General features: G+C 37.0%; 1 protein-coding gene across 4 annotated transcripts in view; it reads left to right on the forward strand.

Annotated features, from left to right (window-relative positions):
• The window catches only part of pld1a (phospholipase D1a), a 50,975-nt gene that overhangs the window by 19,671 nt on the left and 13,865 nt on the right, over window positions 1–17,439 (forward strand). For all 4 annotated transcript variants that reach the window (XM_051133131.1, XM_051133113.1, XM_051133121.1 and 1 more), the window contains 15 exons: window positions 552–617; window positions 967–1,025; window positions 1,921–2,013; window positions 3,219–3,371; window positions 5,016–5,165; window positions 5,248–5,331; window positions 6,526–6,607; window positions 6,707–6,817; window positions 8,738–8,929; window positions 9,065–9,260; window positions 12,480–12,608; window positions 12,767–12,885; window positions 13,457–13,570; window positions 13,727–13,837; window positions 15,148–15,236. In XM_051133131.1, the coding sequence (XP_050989088.1) occupies window positions 552–617; window positions 967–1,025; window positions 1,921–2,013; window positions 3,219–3,371; window positions 5,016–5,165; window positions 5,248–5,331; window positions 6,526–6,607; window positions 6,707–6,817; window positions 8,738–8,929; window positions 9,065–9,260; window positions 12,480–12,608; window positions 12,767–12,885; window positions 13,457–13,570; window positions 13,727–13,837; window positions 15,148–15,236 (1,748 nt within the window). The remainder of the gene's footprint in view (window positions 1–551; window positions 618–966; window positions 1,026–1,920; window positions 2,014–3,218; window positions 3,372–5,015; window positions 5,166–5,247; window positions 5,332–6,525; window positions 6,608–6,706; window positions 6,818–8,737; window positions 8,930–9,064; window positions 9,261–12,479; window positions 12,609–12,766; window positions 12,886–13,456; window positions 13,571–13,726; window positions 13,838–15,147; window positions 15,237–17,439) is intronic.

The following is a 17,439-nucleotide window of genomic DNA, read 5'->3' on the forward strand; positions in this document are numbered from 1 at the left end:
TCTAACATGCTTACTGCAGCACTAGCTCTTGATCACATGACAGGAAGTGAGCACAAACACTGTTGAGCATGACGTGATCTTGATTGTCCCAAGGCGTGTGAGTCTGTGGGCAAGGTCTCTCTCCCATGCAACATCACAGACATGATTCAGTGGTCTCTGAGTGTGTAGTAACAGCACTTTGCTTGTCATATCATTAGTGTGAATCACATGAAAACATGAGAACGTCAGTAAATTCTCATAATCTACTGAAGATTCGAGTTAAAATTAGAACTTAAAATTGATTTAACAACTTTTTCAATAGCCGGAAGTATATTTTCTGGTTATATATATATATATATATATATTTATATAAATCTTCAAAGCTAATGAATTAATAATTAAGCAGCTGATTAGCATACAACTCTTCCTTTCAGTCAATACGTTAAAATAAAAATGTAAATAAAAATGGTGTTCAAAATATTACAAGTTTTACTACTATCTATCATCAACAGAACCAGTGCCACCGAATAAAACTTTTAAAACCAACTAACAAACATGTTTTCCTTTTTCAGAAACAACTGGAAGACTACCTAAACAAGCTGCTGAGGATGGCGATGTACCGAAAATACTACGCAACCGTAAGCTCACTCTCGATTATGGAGTTCAGGCCCTGATAGATCTCATGTTGAGTTATCTGTAATGAAGCAGCAGCCTGAGAATCGATATTACAGATGGAGACTGTGTGTCCTGAGCGTGTTAATGTGCAGCTCTGTCTCTCTCTCTCAGCTCAATGCTATTGAAGCAGCTTTAATCAAGGACATCCGTAATTCTCCCTCTCTTTCTCCCTCACATTCCTTCTTTCGTTCTCTCTTTTCCTCTTTAATACCCTGCAGGGGTCAATATAGCTGGGGATTTAGTGGAACTTCTTTTAATTGAAGCTGTGTTTCTGTCTCACTGGTTTTAAGCAGAATTGTTTCTCTTTTACAGATGGAGTTTATTGATGTGAGCCAGTTGTCCTTCATTCAGGACTTGGGCCCTAAAGGCTTGTAAGGACACACTCTGTTTGCTTTAGTGTTTCATTTTTGCCTCATGTGGATTTTTTTAAATACATTTGTGACCCTGGACCACAAAACCAGTCATAAGTGTCAATTTTTCAAAAACAAGCTTTATACATCATCTGAAAGCTGAATAAATAAGCTTTCCATCGATGTATGGTTTGTTAGGGTAGAACAATATTTGGTCGAGATACAACTATTTCAGTATATGGAATCTGAGGGTGCAAAAAATTCAAAATATTGAGAAAATTGCCTTTAAAGTTTTCCAAATTAAGTTCTTTGCAATGCATATTACTAATCAAAAAATAAGTTTTTATATATTTACAGTAGGAAATTTACAAAATGTCTTCATGCAACATGATCTTTACTTAATTTCCTAAAGATTTTTGGCATAAAAAAAAATCTATAATTTTGACCCATACAATGTATTTTTGGCTATTGCTACAAATATACCCCAGCGACTTAAGACTGGTTTTGTGGTCCAGGGTCACATTTAAAAATATAATAAACTTTATATATAGGGTTTGTTTATCTATTTAATTCATTATATTTTTTTGCATTGTGACAGTAGTTTTAAGTAAGCATAAAATCTCATTATTACTGTGTCTGGATGTTTTTCATATTTTGTTCTGTATAAATTAAAAATATACTGTGATGCATTTTTTTTTTTTCAGTTCAATGTAATGGCAGTTTGACAAATACTCCCATAATGTATAAATAGCCGTGGGGTCATGGGAATTTGGGTGGGGATGTGTTTGTCATGAAAATGTCACAATGGGAAAATGTAATGCTCCTAAAACATGCTGAACTTTATGCAACATACTGTATAATCTATTATCTCATTCCATCATGAGATTCAGTGCTCATACAAACCTGTATCTTTCAGGGAAGGCATTGTTTATAAAAGGTCAGGAGGTCACCGTATCCCTGGCATGAATTGTTGCGGCCAAAATGAAGTCTGCTACCGCTGGTCCAAGAGGTAATTTTTCATAAAACACAAAATCTACTGGTGAATTTAAATTAAACCACAGGTTAAAGGAGAAGTTCTTTTCTAGAATGAAAATTTCCTGATAATTTACTCACCCCTTTGTCATCCAAGATGTTCATGTCTTTTTTTCTTCAGTCGAAAAGAAATTAATTTTTTTGAGGAAAACATTCCAGGATTTTCCTCCATATAATGGGCTTCATTGGGGATCAACAAGTTGAAGGTCCAAATTGCAGTTTCAGTGCAGCTTCAACGGGCTCTACACAATCACAGCCGAGGAATAAGGGTCTTATCTAGCAAAACGATTGGTTATTTTCTAAAAAAATCAAAATGTAGATACTTTTAACCACAAATGCTCATCTTGCACTAGCTTTGCGACGCGCATATGCATCCTTATGCATTTCATAATCACGCTGGAAAAGTCATGTGTGGTTAGTTCTTCGTCTGTGAACTTTGGTTAAAAAAAGGTATGGTAGGGTGAAAAACTCCATCTCATTTTGTCCCCCAACTTCAAAATCATCTGACATTGCTGTTTTAGCTTTTTTTATACAGGGCATTTGACTTTCTTTGCACATTTGCTGTGTAAACACTGGGTCTCTATTTCCACCTAGCTAGTGCAAGATGTGCATTTGTGGTTAAATGGTATATAAATTTGTATTTTTCTTAGAAAATGACAGATTGTTTCGGTATTTATAGACACTTATTCCTTGGCTTTGATAGTGTACAGCCCTTTGAAGCTGCGTTGAAACTGCAGATTGGACCTATAAGCCGTTAGCCACCATTGTAGTCCACTATACTGAGAAAAATGCTGGAAGTTTTCCTCAAAAAAAGACATGAACATGACACAGGGGTGAGAAAGTTATCAGGAAATTTTCTTCTGGAGGTGAACTTCTCCTTTAAATGCAGTCATGCAGTGAGGCTGTGCTCTTCATTCACTCTTCAAAGCAGTGTTATCTGTAAAAAAAAAAAAAAAAATACACCGTTCAGATAGGGCAGGCACATGTGCACACACGGTACAGTCTCTTTGAGTCTAGCGAGCTGTTTATCTCTGCTCCACTGATACCATGCTGCTTTCATTCTCTGATTAAACCGACACTGTATCACTGCCTTTCTGTGTAATAATGCTTTAGAAAAGCACACTTTTGACCTCATGGTTGTGATGGAGTCTAATAATAAAGGCTTTTGTGCTTTTTGTTTAGGTGGCTTGTTGTGAAGGACTCTTTTCTGCTGTACATGAAGCCAGACACAGGTGCCATTTCATTTGTCCTGCTGGTGGACAATGAGTTTAGTATCAAAATGGACTCTAAATACACCGAGACCAAGCATGGAGTGAAGATAGAGAACTTGTCCAGGTGGGTTCACCCAGGAACAGTTGAAAATGTACTCACCCTTAGGTAAACCAAGATGTACAGTTGTGCTCGAAATTATTCATACCCTTGCTAAATATGATGAAAGAAGGCTGTGAAAATAAGTCTATATTGTTTATTCACTTGATTTTTAATTTAAAAATGTCATATTCATTTGCTAGACACTACTGGAACTTCAAACGGGACTGGGTTCTATGGTCAGATGAAACTAAAAATGAGCTTTTTAGCAGCAAAAACATTCAAGATGTGTTAAAGTTTAATGTTGTGGGCCTATTTTTCTGCCAGAGATCCTTGATGTCTTGTTCAGATAGATGGCATCACGGATTCTAACAAATACCAACAGATAAAAAGTTAAAAACTGAATGTCCCCGATAGAAATCTTATAATGGGCCATGGTTGGATCCTCCAACAGGACAATGATCTACAAACAAACATCAAAGTCAAAACATAAATGGGTCACTGAGGACAAAACCAAGCTTCTGCCATTGGCCAGCCCAGTTCCCTGACCTAAACCCTATAGAAAATCAGTGCGGTGAACTGAAGAGGAGAAGCACCAACATGGACCTGGAAATCTGAAAGGTCTGGAGAGATTCTGTATGAAGTCAGATGTTCTCTAAACTTATAAGGAATTATAGGTGAAGACTTCTAGGTGAACAGAGGTTCCAGAATGAATTGAATAAAAGAATATGACCAATTGTGGCCAATGTGTATTAGAGGATTTTTTTTTTCATAATGAGATTTCTCTCCAATTTTAAATTCTTATTCTACAATGAAAGGTTAGATTTTTGTACATTTTTTTAAAAAAAAAGATCAAAAGTATTAATGCTGCAGATTTATTTTCACAGCCTTCTTTGATCATATTTACCAAGGGTATGAATAGTTTTGAGCACAACTGTAGATGAGTTTGTTTCTTCTTTGAAAAAGATTTTGAGAAAAAACACAACTTGCTCACCAATGGATGTGAATGGGTGAAGAGTCCAAGAGTTTTTGAAGAGTCCAACAGCTGATTAAAAACATTACAATAATCCACAAGTAATCCACATGAATAATGCCAAACATTTGTGTCCATCTAAAATTTGAGTCCTCTATCTATAATATTCCTTTCTGTAGTAAAAAAGTCTGAATCATTTTGTCTGAATCAGGGGTGAAATCTGCTTAGGACCTGTTCACAAGCGAAAAGAGTCCAAAACAGCAAATATGTTGGTGGATTTTGATGTGAAAGAACAGGGCTGAACCTTATTATGGATTATGGACTCGTATTTTGGCTAGAAGCAACAGTTTAAAGTTAAAAACACCTTAATGATGGATTGGTTTCTTAAAGGTTTTGTGCTTCACAAGACTTTAATTGATTGTGTAGATTACTTGTTGGTTATAGAGATGCTTTTATCAGCTGTTTGGATACCCATTCACTGCAAAAAATCCATTGGTGAGCGACTGAGGTAATGCTAAATTCCTCAATATCTCTTTCATAAAGAAACAAACTACATCTCTGGTGGCCTGAGGGTGAGTAAATTGTTAGCAAATATTAATTTTATTTCTTTTATCTCAAACATATTGTCAGTTATAAATGTATCTCAGTTTGTAGACAGTGTGTGTTTATGTGTATGTGTATGTTTATGTCTTGTGCAGGAAACTAGTGCTGAAATTCACTAGTTTCAGACATGCACGGTGGTGGGGTCAGGCCATTGAAAGCTTTGTCCGGAAACATGGCAAGGCCTTTTTAAGAACCCACCGCTTTGGATCCTTCGCCAGGGAGGAGGAAAACATACCCTCTAAATGGTATATTTAATCTAAGAGGTCGTCGTCTTATTTAATTTAAGACCTAAGAGATGACGATTAAAAATATGTATATATTGTTCAGGTATGTGAATGGCAAAACCTACATGGAGGATGTTGCAAATGCGTTGGAGGAGGCCAAAGAGGAGATCTTCATCACAGACTGGTGGTATGTGCTCACTGTTTACCTTCCAACAAGAAAACATGTCCAGGCAAACAGTCTCAGCCCAGTTCACACGATTGCTTGAGCCAATGTTGCTATCACAGGCTGGACAGATTGCTTCAACAAACAGAGCAATGTTTTGATAGCTCCACAGTGTCACAGTGTATATATTTTTCTGGGAAATCAACCTATTAATAGTGTATGTATAGTTGTGTGTGCATATTAGCTGTGATAGGAGAAAAACAGCGATAACATGCATCTCTTTTTTTGGCCCAGAGAAAAAGCTAATTTTAACTACTTCTGACTAGTTTTAAGTACTGTACTTCATAAGCACAACACAACAAAGTCTTCTTTTGTGTTTATTTTTTATTGTTTGGTAATGCGCTGTAGTGGAGTTGCTGTAGACGTTACATGCACACATGAAGAATGTGTGGCAGTTGATCGGGGCTCAGAGTGGGAGGTGTATGTTATACAGCAAGACCAGTATCTCACTTCACAGGTGTTGAGTTTCAGGCATCCTTATTTCAAAAATATCTCTCCTGGAATAGATGCAATGGTCTGATCCTCTGTGTGTGAGGGAGTGGGTGGTTATGTGAAGAAATTCACTGCATATCTTAATATGTAATTTTAATGTAGTTGTAAATGTGGAATATGAAACATCAAACATTCATTTGATGTAAACCCACATGAAAACCTTGTTTTTGCCGTTTAGTATCAAAATGGAGCATGTTTGCAATTAATTATGGAAGACTGTTCCTTTCCTACACTCTAACAGTAGAGTAATTATATTATTATTAAAATATTATTTTACTTTTATTATTGAAATTGTGTTTTATTAATTAAGTTGTACAATTTTACTCATTATAATGCAGACAATAAGACTAGGAGTGTGTAAGGGATAGTTCACTCAAAAATGACAATTCGGTCATTAATTACTCTCATGTCTCATGTCTTTCCAAACCTAAGACCTTGTTTATCTTTAGAACACAAAATAAGATATTTTTGATGAAATCCGAGAGCTTTTTGACCCTGCATAGACAGCAATGCAACTGACATGTTCAAGGCCCAAAAAGGTAGTAAAGACATTGTTAAAATAGTCCATGTGACTGTGGTTTAAACTTAATTTGATAAAGCTATGAGAATACTTTTTGTGCACAAAGGAAACAAAAATAATAATTTCTTCTTTCCCTCAATGTGCAGGCTGAGCCCTGAGATCTTCCTGAAGAGGCCTGTAGTGGAAGGCAATCGCTGGAGGCTCGACTGCATTTTGAAACGCAAGGCTGTAAGTCCCCTGAACGTAATTCAAGTGCATTTGTCCCTGGTGCCATGCTTATAATTTTTTAAGTGGGTTTTCACTTATTTAAACTATTATTTATTTTAGCAACAAGGAGTGAGGATCTTTGTTATGCTGTATAAGGAAGTTGAGTTGGCACTCGGCATCAACAGTGAATACAGCAAAAGAACACTAATGCATCTTCACCCAAATATTAAGGTGAGCTATTTGTAATTTGATCTGCTTTTGCATATCTTGCGTGACATCTTAAAGGAGAAGTCCGCTTCCAAAACAAAGATTCACATGTATATCTGGAAATTGTTGTTCACTACCGATAAAACACTACCGAGTTTAAAAAACATACCGACTGTAAAAAGTGACAGAGGAAAAGTGTTTATCGACTACACTGTCAGAAAAAATGTACAGTTCTGCCACTGGGGTGGTACGCTGTGTGAAAAAGTAGGTCTTTCTACCTTACCTACCCCTAAACAGTACATATTAGTACCTTAAAGGCACATTTTAGTACTTTGAACGTACATATTGGTACCTTCAAGGCATATTACCTTTTCAATTTTGTAGCTTAGGGGACTGCCCCAGTGACAGAACTGTACCTTTTTTTCTGAGAGTGTACCAGTCTCACAGTAAAATCTTTGCAGAGGTGTTATGAAAGAGGATCATGCCATTTTGGCTATATGGAAGTGCTCAATGTTTAATTTCACATATAATTTAATTAATTTAAGCACATATGAAAAAAGACATTATGTAGCAAGCCTTTTTTTTTCAAATACAGGTAATCTAACATAGGAATATTATGTTTTGTAATGTTTATGACTGTTAAAGCACAAGCTGTGGTCCGATCTCCTTAAAATGTTGCACACATGTTTAAAATCACTTGTTACCTGTGCAACCAGGTTTCGTGAATATTTCAGTTTTTCTTTAGGCTTTATAGGATTTTTGGTAAATTCGGACAGGCCCCTTTTCTAAACGACCCTCTTATAGCTTTCCAAAGGGTAAATTTAATTTTTTTTTTTTTGATAATTATTGACCTAGAGAGTCCAGAGAATTGTACTGCAGTTTTATTTTTGCAGATTAAGTGATTTTGCAGATTAAACCTAGGACTAGTTTACAAAAGTAGCTTTTTTTCATCTTCTCAATCATTTAGCAAACGATTTTATTGACAGCAGTGGTTCTAGAGGCAAAGTTGTTCGGAATGAGGAGTTCTGTCATATGATACAAATATCGCATGTATGTGTGCAAAAAAAAAAAAAAAAAGGGCAATGCACAAAATCCCCCCCAGTGTCTGATTTCTTTCAAATTTCTCACAGACCTTTGAGGCTATGAGTCAAACAGGTCCACCGAGTTTCGTTCCGATCGGCCTCCGTTAACCATGTCTGATAGGTGCTCAGATTTCATCAGCCAATGGCGGTCATGTTTTTTTGAAATGCGCAAATGTCTTTAGACACTTGTGGCACTTTGGACCATTTTCATGTTGACAGGACAAAAGGTTGTATAGGTATAGCCATTTTTATGTTTTTTTTCCCTCTTATAACGCCACCAAAGTTCTGTGATTTTTGTCCCGCAACCTCAGATTGAGCTCTTACATAAGTGTTCTGAGTTTGGCATTCTGTTCAGGAGTTATAGGTATTTTGCTAAAAGCGTCTCTGCCCCTTTCGAAAGTTTTGGCATCCCTTTGCGACGGTGAGTTGAAAGCCTCTTTTTTTTTTTTTTTTTTTTTTTTTTTTTTTTTTTTAATGATAATTATTGATAATTGCTCTACAGAGAAACTTTCTGCACTGGTTTGATTTTGAACGGACGCAAAACCTAGGACTAGTTTGCAAAAAATCCAAAATATCCCAAAATTTTGCCAGGCTCATGATCAAATCTGAGGCATGCGTTTTGTTCTAACGACATAAGACACTGAAGCCTGTGACTGACGGTTTAGGAGTTACTCTATGAGCGATTTCATACATTTGATCGCTGTAGTGTCCCCATCTGCCCGGTTAAGGTGAGCCTTGGTGAGGTAAACTATCCGTTGTTGCTTTCAGTGTGGCTATAGACAGAAAATTGGCGGAAAATCGGGGCAAAAATCTGGTGTATTCCAGGGATTGTGTGATTGTAACTGTTCCTTTCTCTTAACAGGTGATGAGGCATCCTGATCACGTGTCCTCTTCTGTTTACTTATGGGCACACCATGAGAAGATTGTAGTCATCGACCAATCAGTTGCTTTCGTTGGTGGAATTGACCTCGCATATGGCCGCTGGGATGACCGTGAGCACCGACTGACAGACGTAGGAAGTGTAACACGTTCTGTTGCTCAGGCCATGGAGCAGGTTCGAGACATCATCATGTCCACACAAACATGCTACATTATTTCTGCCATACCCATGGATGATGCAATTATGGACTATGTTTTCATGTTTCTGCCAGTTATAATGAAGTAGAATTCTGTTTGTTTTGGAACTTAGGAACTGGATACATCCACGCCCAGGAAAAAAGTATCCACTAGTGGAAACAGCAGCCGATCCATGGTTGGTGACTCAGTGGACCTGCCCAAACTAAAAGGCATTGGCCGCACTCGCAAAACACGTTTCAGTTTGTACCATCACATCCAACGTGGCCTTCACCATACTGACAGCGTCAGCAGCATCGACAGCACGAACAGTAAGAGACTCTTACGTAACCAAATTGCAACTGATTCCACAATACAATCTGTGTTTGGTTAATTTGTATGAAGTTTTCTGGTGAGTTTGCTTATGATTCATTCATCAGTGACCTTAACAACTAAAAAAATATTCCTTTCATTGTTTACACACCCTCATGTTGACTAACTTTCTTCCACGTGATGGTTACATTTTTTCCATTTACGGTAGTTAAAATACATGGGATTGTGCTGGACTCTCATTTTTGCTTATGTTTAAATCCACATCCCAGTGTTATCCCCATATGCAGTGCCTTGCGAAAGTATCCTTACCCCTTCATTTTTTCAAATTTTGTTATATTGCTGCCTTATGTTAAACTGCTCTACATTTTCCCCTACATCATTCTACACTCCATACATCTTTGTAAATTTATTAAAAAAGAAAAAATTGAAATGATTCCATTGCATAAGTATTTATAACGTTCTCTGGGACAGTTGAAATTTAGCTCAGGAGCATTCGTATTGCTTGTATATGTCACTACACTTCGAGTGGAGTTAACTTGTGGCAAATTCGATTGAATGGGTATGATTTGGAAAGACGAACATCTTAATAAAAAAGGTCTAACAGCTGAATATGCATAGCAGAGTAAAAACCAAGCCTTGAGGTAAAAGAAACTGCCTGTAGAGCTCAGAAACATGATTGCATGTTCTGGGGAGGAGTTCAGAAAACATTTTGCTGCATTGAAGGTTCACAGAAGCATGTAGTCTCTGTTACCCTTAATAAAAGAAGTTTGAAACAACTAGGACTCTTCCTAGAACTGGCCTCCTGCCAAACTGAGTAATTGATGGAGAAGGGCTTTGGTTAGAGTGGTGACCTAGATCCTGATGGTCACTCTAGTTAAACTTACAGAAGGACAAACATCACTGCAGCACTCCACAGATCTGGGCTTTATGGCAGTGTAGCCAAACGCAATCCTCAGTGAAGACACTTGAAAACACACTTGGAATTTGCACCAAAAAAAAGCATCTAAAGGACCCTCAGACTGTGAGAAACAAGATTCTCTGGTCTGATGAACATCAATTCCAAGCATCATGTATGGAGGAAACCAGGCACTGCTCATCACCTGCAGAGTACCATCCTAAAAGTAGAATGTGCTGTTAGCAACCTAATGCTGTGGGGCTGTTTTTCAGCGGCGGGGACTGAGGGACTCGTTAGACTAAAAGAAAAGCTCAATACAGCAAATTATAGAGAGAGCCATAATGAAAACCCAGTCCAGAGCATTCAGAATCTCAGACTCGGCAGAAGCGTCACCTTCCAACGGGATAATTATCCTAAGCACACAGCAAGAGTGGCTTAAAGACAACTCTGAATCTTTCGCATCATACCCAAAAAGACTTTTCCAAAAAGACAAAAAAGCCGTAAAGGTGCTTCAGCTAAGTACTGAGTTAAGTGTATGAATATTTATGCAATGTACTTACTTATTACTTGTTTCTTTATTTTTAATAAATGTACACAGACAATTCTATTTTTGCTTTGTTATAATGGTGTATGGACTTTAGATTGATGTGGCGAAAAAGTAATTTAAAGCAGTTTAATATAAAGCTTCAACATAACAAAATGTGGAAAAAAATAAAGGGGTATGAATACTTTTGCACTGTATTTATATAGTAGTCAACATTTAAAGTGGATCTAAACCTTTCATCAAAATTGTCCTAAAACCAAAATACCCGTTCTTGTATTAGGACAATGTATGTATATATATATATATACACACTTTTTTTTTTTTTTTTTTTTGGGGGGGGGGGATCATCAGTCATGAAAGCTTAGTACATATTGGTCATAGACATCGAGATTTACTTTAAATTTCACCAACCTGATTACTCACTAAAAACTCCCACAGATCATGTTTTCATGCCATTCTAAGTCTTATTTTGACATAACAAAGTGGTTATATCAAAGTGTGTGAGTTGTTTACTTACTTTTTTACATTAGCCATCCCATTAACTCATTATATTACCATTATATTGTTCATTCAGACTGATTCGCGAACACGTAATGCGCACAAACACAAGAGGCGGGGGTTTATCGCATCAACCAATCACAGTCGAACATAACCAGTCATATCCAATCAGATCATGAAGCATTACCTCCTCTCACATGACTTTCCCCCATTCATTCTCAGTTACCCCCCACCAAATTTACAGCATGATTTAGGGGGTCTGTTAAAACTCAGTGTGCTCATGGGAGGCGAGATAGACGTGTTCTCCTGCTATTGCTTTACCTGCTGGTGTCACTATTGGATAATGTTTCTTTAGAAAAACTATTATTTATATACTTTTTAATGTTGTCCTCGTAATATTGGCATTTTGGTTTTATTTTTGTACTATGAATTTTTTTTCATCCAATATTTTGAGAAGACACTGCCTTCCTTGCCCCTCATGTATATATTCTTATATTTATATATATATATATATATATATATATATATATATATATATATATATATGAGTTTTTTTTTTGTTTTTTTTTTCCAGTGGAGTTCACATGGGGGATACAATTTTAAGCCCAGCTTGCAATTTTCTTAATCCAGTTATCACAAAATACTGAAATCCTGTAATAACGCTAGACTATCTGGATTAGTATATGGAGCTAAAAGGTCAAAAATTCTGTTACCTGTCAGTGTCAGTCAGCCTGTGGATCTTGTCTGTATTTTTCCTTTCTGTTGGTTGTGCAGTGATGCTTATCCTCTCTGGCTGATAGTAGGTGTAGCTTTAGACACCCTGGCCAGGCTCGAACGATTGCCCCATGCTTTTCTTGCTTCAGCTCTTTCTGTTTGTTCTCTCTGACATAGAAGACACACATATAGATCGGTTTGCAGTCTGTCTGGGAGAAGATTAAGTGTATTTGAGACTGGCTTAAAAACTAGACAGCAGAGATATGCTTTAATGAAATTACATTGACCTCAGGGTAGATTTCATTTGACGCTGATTCTTACACTACAGTTACATTAATTTGCAATTAAGATAACAAATCCTTTGTTTCCCACTAATTATTCAGTTTTAGATTATGGTGCGATGGTTTATTCCTTTACATACTGTGTGTATTTGTCTATAGCATCCCTGTGGTTGCACTCTCCATGAAAAAATGTTAAATTAGTAGATTTTAAAGTGACTCATAAGGGATATTATTTTAAAAGATCCTTTTGAGTTTTATAGGTGTTATTTATGTCTTGTGTGTTCAGGGAGTGGCTCAATGCACAGTCTTCAGACAGGAGTGGGAGAGCTGATGGGAAACACACGCTTTTGGCATGGCAAAGACTACTGCAACTTTGTCTACAAAGACTGGGTTCAGCTGGATAAGCCGTTTGATGGTGAGCCACACGTTTTACTGCCTGGCCGCTTTTTGTTTTCTTCATTTCAGTGATCATTAATCCGGGTAATCCAAGGTTAATTGTGTTATTAAACGCAGTCTTTTTAATGCTTTTCAGATGTTTACGATCCTCCTTTTTAACAATGTGCTCGCCTATAGATTTTATTGACAGGTACACAACCCCCAGAATGCCCTGGCATGACATCTCCTCAGTGGTGCATGGGAAAGCAGCCAGAGATGTGGCCAGGCACTTTATACAGCGCTGGAACTTCACCAAAGTGAGACATTTACCACCCCTTTTGCCTTGGGCATGACCCACACTTATTTGTGACCCTAGACCACAAAACCAGTCATAAGGGTCAATTTTTTAAAATTGAGATTCATACATTATTTGAAAGCTGAATAAATAAGCGTTCTATTGATGTATGGTTTGTTAGGACAATATTTGGTTGAGATGCAACTATATGAAAATCTAAAATGTGACGGTGCAAAAAAATCTAAATATTGAGAAAATCACCTTCAAAGTTGTCCACATGAAGTTCTTAGCAATGCATATTACTAATCAGTTTTAATATTTATGGTAGGGCATTTACAAAATATCTTTATGGAACATGATCTTTACTTAATATCCTAATGAGTTTTGGCATAAAAGAAAAATTTATAATTTTGACCAATTCAATGTATGTTTGGCTATTGCTACAAATACTCTCATGCTACTTATGACAGGATTTGTGGTCAAGGGTCATATTTATCTTTGACAACCTTCTTCAAATTTTACCTTAAGCTGTGACATTTTAATGAGACATTTTTTTGGTTCTGTCATAGTAAACTGACTTTTTTCTCCTTTAGATAATGAAGCCAAAGTACAGATCACTCTCCTACCCGTTTCTCCTGCCCAAATCTCACAGCACAGCCAGTGATCTAAAATACCAAGTGCCAGACTGTGTCCAGACCAAAGTCCAGGTAAGGCATTAATGGCTGTAGCTGTGACTGTTACAGCGTGATACTAACAACATCATACAATCATATGCCTGTTGATAAAGAATGGATATCTTGCACACTAAGTAACTTTGCCATAAATGCCCATAAAAATGGCTATAAATGTAAATGATCTCACAGGTTCTGCGGTCGGCTGCAGACTGGTCGGCAGGAATCAAGCACTATGAGGAGTCCATTCATAATGCCTATATTCAGGTCATTGCCAAGAGCAAGCACTTCATCTACATTGAGGTACACAATTCCCCACTTTCACTATGTCTGTCAGCGTTCAGTGATATGATTCAAATGTGTTGACAGTTATTTAGTAGTTTAGATGCAACATGTGTAAGAAGTTCTAAAACACAGTTGACATTTCAGTTGCTTCATATTATTGATAAATGACATGCAGCAGTGGTTATCAGAGCATATCGGGGGAGATGCCAAGAATGATTCAGTGGAATTTCTTGAAGAACCATGACTTGGATATTCACCAAGTAAAAACAAACAAATAAAATTGTTGAACAACTGGAAATCTATTTGAAGAGAACTTCTAATAAGAGATGATAAAAGAACTTAATAGGAACACCAGGTAGTAAGACTTGTATGGCTAAATATAACATAAATGATGTCTCTTACTGAAATATGTAGTAGAAAACCCATTACGTTATTTAAAAAATCCACATCGTTTTATACATATTTTGGACTATAGGGGGCGCCATTATTTCAATGATGTGAAATGGTTGTGTGAGCTACTGACCCTACCTGTTGCTATTTTTTTTTTTTTTTGTTTTACCACAACACAACTCGGAAAATAAAATACAGATACGATGACCACATACTGAAAGAGCTTACAGGTGGTGATGGACATAACCAAATGCCATACCATCGTTTTTTTTTTCCAAAAGGAATTTAAAAGTCCCTGAATATCAAGTGAAATTTGCACTGAGAAACTCCTTTATTGGCTACAGCATGGTGACAAGCATTGGCATGTTTACATACTGCCTGGATGGCATCTAGTGTTTCTTGTCTCTGCCATTTGTCTTTAGAAAGTTTTATTTGTTTTATTTATCCCATTCTTTTCTCCTCTTCTTCGCTAGGAAAGCAGTATAGACTTACATCGCTTCTTTTGTTGCCCTTTGACTGAAAATTACAACTAAAAGCTGCACAATGTGGCATCATATCAGTATTTTATTTTCAAAGTTGTGTTGCGGTAAAAATAGTGACCAGTAGCGACAATAGCTCACTGAGTGCAAAATTTCACGTCATGGTGAAATTGGTGCCCCCCATAATACAAAATATGTATAAAACGATGTTGATTTTTTAAATAACGTAAATCTTTCATCGGTTTTCTACTACATATTTCAGTAAGAAACATCATTTATGTTATACTAAGCCATATAAGTCCTAATAACCAAGGGTTTCCTTTAAATAATCATAAATCATAATTTTACGGAAATGTTGCACAAGTAAAACTTTAGTAAATCTGAAGTAAAACTTGTTCAGCTCTGTAACATGCCTGATGAATTGAACTGATTGTTCCTGTTTCATTATTTGTGTTTCAGAACCAGTTTTTCATCAGCTGTGCCGATAACAAACATGTTTACAACAAGATTGGTGACGCCATTATCGAGCGAATCATCAGAGCTCACAAGTAAGTGAGAGAATCCTAATGCATTAACACTGATTGTCGATCGTCACCAATAATTGGACCAGAGGAGTTTAGTAGAGATGGGCAAGTACAGAAGCATTATGCACATTTATTGTAGCTAAAAAAAGTGGCTGGCTAATTTCTGACACACCATTATAGAGATCATTTATAGATCATTTGCTTCCATTTTGTTCAGTACAACAGAAATGTGCAAAAAAGCTAGAAATAAAAAATAAATGAAATTTTATGTCATTTTAATTTCGTTTTATTTTCTCAATTGTAATTGCTAGGAATTTTGCCGCTAACATGTTTAACACAATTGCAGAGTCAGATCAGATTATGTTGGGTTGTTAAAAAAAACTTTTTTTTCCTTTACCCTTTTGGTCAAATCTTAAGCCCTGTTCGGACGGGACTAGTTATCTAAACTATGCTTGAGTTTCAGCACCCAAAGCCTGTGATTTTCATGTACCATTTCGAACGAGACTAACATCTCCATGTTTATTACAGAGGTTGGTGTGTTTTCTAGATGTGATGTGGTTGCGTGTATCGCATACAGTGCATATGTCTAATGAAATATGTATTAATTAGGGCTTCATGTGCGTATCGCTAAAACCCTACTGTAATTGTTAGAAAGGTCATGGATCAGCGATCTCCACATGAAACTGATTGTGCAGACCAAACCGTAAGTCGTAGAGACTTGAAACCTGTGGGGATGGTAGTACTCACACGACCAACAACGTGACCAAGGCTCGCCCCAACTGGCCTGACGGGGACGCTACAGTGATCAAAAGTACAAAATCGCTCTTAACTCCTAAATCGTCAATTACAGGCAAGTGTCTTATGTCGTTGGAAACCTTGGCTCACTCAGTACCAAACACATGCCTCAGATTCAATCGTGAGCCTTTTTTAAAATATTTTCGGGTATTTTTTATTTATTTATTTTTTTTTTTTTTAAATGTACTTTGGCGAACTAGTCCTAGGTTTTTCACCCGATTGGAACCAAACCAGTGCAGAAAGATTCTCTGGAGAGTGAATGCCAATAATTATCAAAAAAAGAACTTTCGACTCACTGTCGCAAAGCGGTGCCAAAAACGTTCTAAAGGGGCAGGGCCACTTTTAGTAAAATGCCTAAAGCTCCTGAATGGAATGAGATATCTTGGCCAAACTCAGAACACTTATGTAAGAGCTCAATCTGAGGTCATAGGAAAAAATCGCTGAGCCTGGCCACTTGTAGATGTTATAATAGGGAAAAAAACATAAAAATGGCTATAACTGCGCAACCATTTGTCCTATCAAAATGAAAATCAGTGCACATGGTCTCAGTCTGAAGTGCCACAGGTGTCTACAAAGACATTTAGTATCTCAGAAACATGGCTGTCATTGACAGACAAATTTGGAGAACCTGTTAGACAAGGTTAACGGAAGCTGATCGGAATGAAACTTGGTGGGCCTGTTCGACTCACGGCCCCAAAGGTCTGAGAGAAATTAGAAAGAAATAGGCAACTGGAGAACAATATCGCATTTTTCAAGGCCGTAAACAATTGTTTGTCGCGTGGTTTTGCTCAAATACGTACGATATTCATATCATGTGATAGAACTTCTCATTCCGGACAACTTTGCCTCTAGAACCACCGCTGTCAATCAAATCGTTTCTTAAATGACTGAGGAGTTCTCAAAAACCTACTTTTGTGAACCAGTTTTTCGCTCAATCTGGAAAAATAACACTGCAGTACAATTCTCTGGACTCTTCTAGACCACTAATTATCAAAAAATGTTGAAATTTTCCCTTTGGGAAGCTATAACAGGGTTGTTTAGAAAAGGGGCCTCTCCATATTTACCCAAAATCCTATAAAGCCTAAAGGAAAACTCAACACTTCATGAAACCTGCTGAGCACAGGTGACAAGTGATTCTAAACAAGCATGCAAAGTTTTAAGGGGATCGGTCCACAGCTGGTGCTATAACAGTCGTTAAAAAACATCATATTTCTAAGGTAAATTCACTGGATTTGCCAAAAATGTTTTAATCATTGATTTAGGTGGGTACAGCCTTGCTAAATAATATGTAATATTAGATTGGTGCGCAATTTGTAGCTCAGGTAGGCAAAAAAATACACGAGGAGCTTTGTGATAATACAGTATCGGCAATCGCAGACATTCGCATTTGGACGGGATTAGATTTCTGAGAGGACCACTGAGTTTGCCGAAA

The sequence above is a fragment of the Labeo rohita genome, chromosome 2 (assembly GCF_022985175.1).
Source record: "Labeo rohita strain BAU-BD-2019 chromosome 2, IGBB_LRoh.1.0, whole genome shotgun sequence".
Lineage (NCBI taxonomy): Eukaryota > Metazoa > Chordata > Actinopteri > Cypriniformes > Cyprinidae > Labeo > Labeo rohita.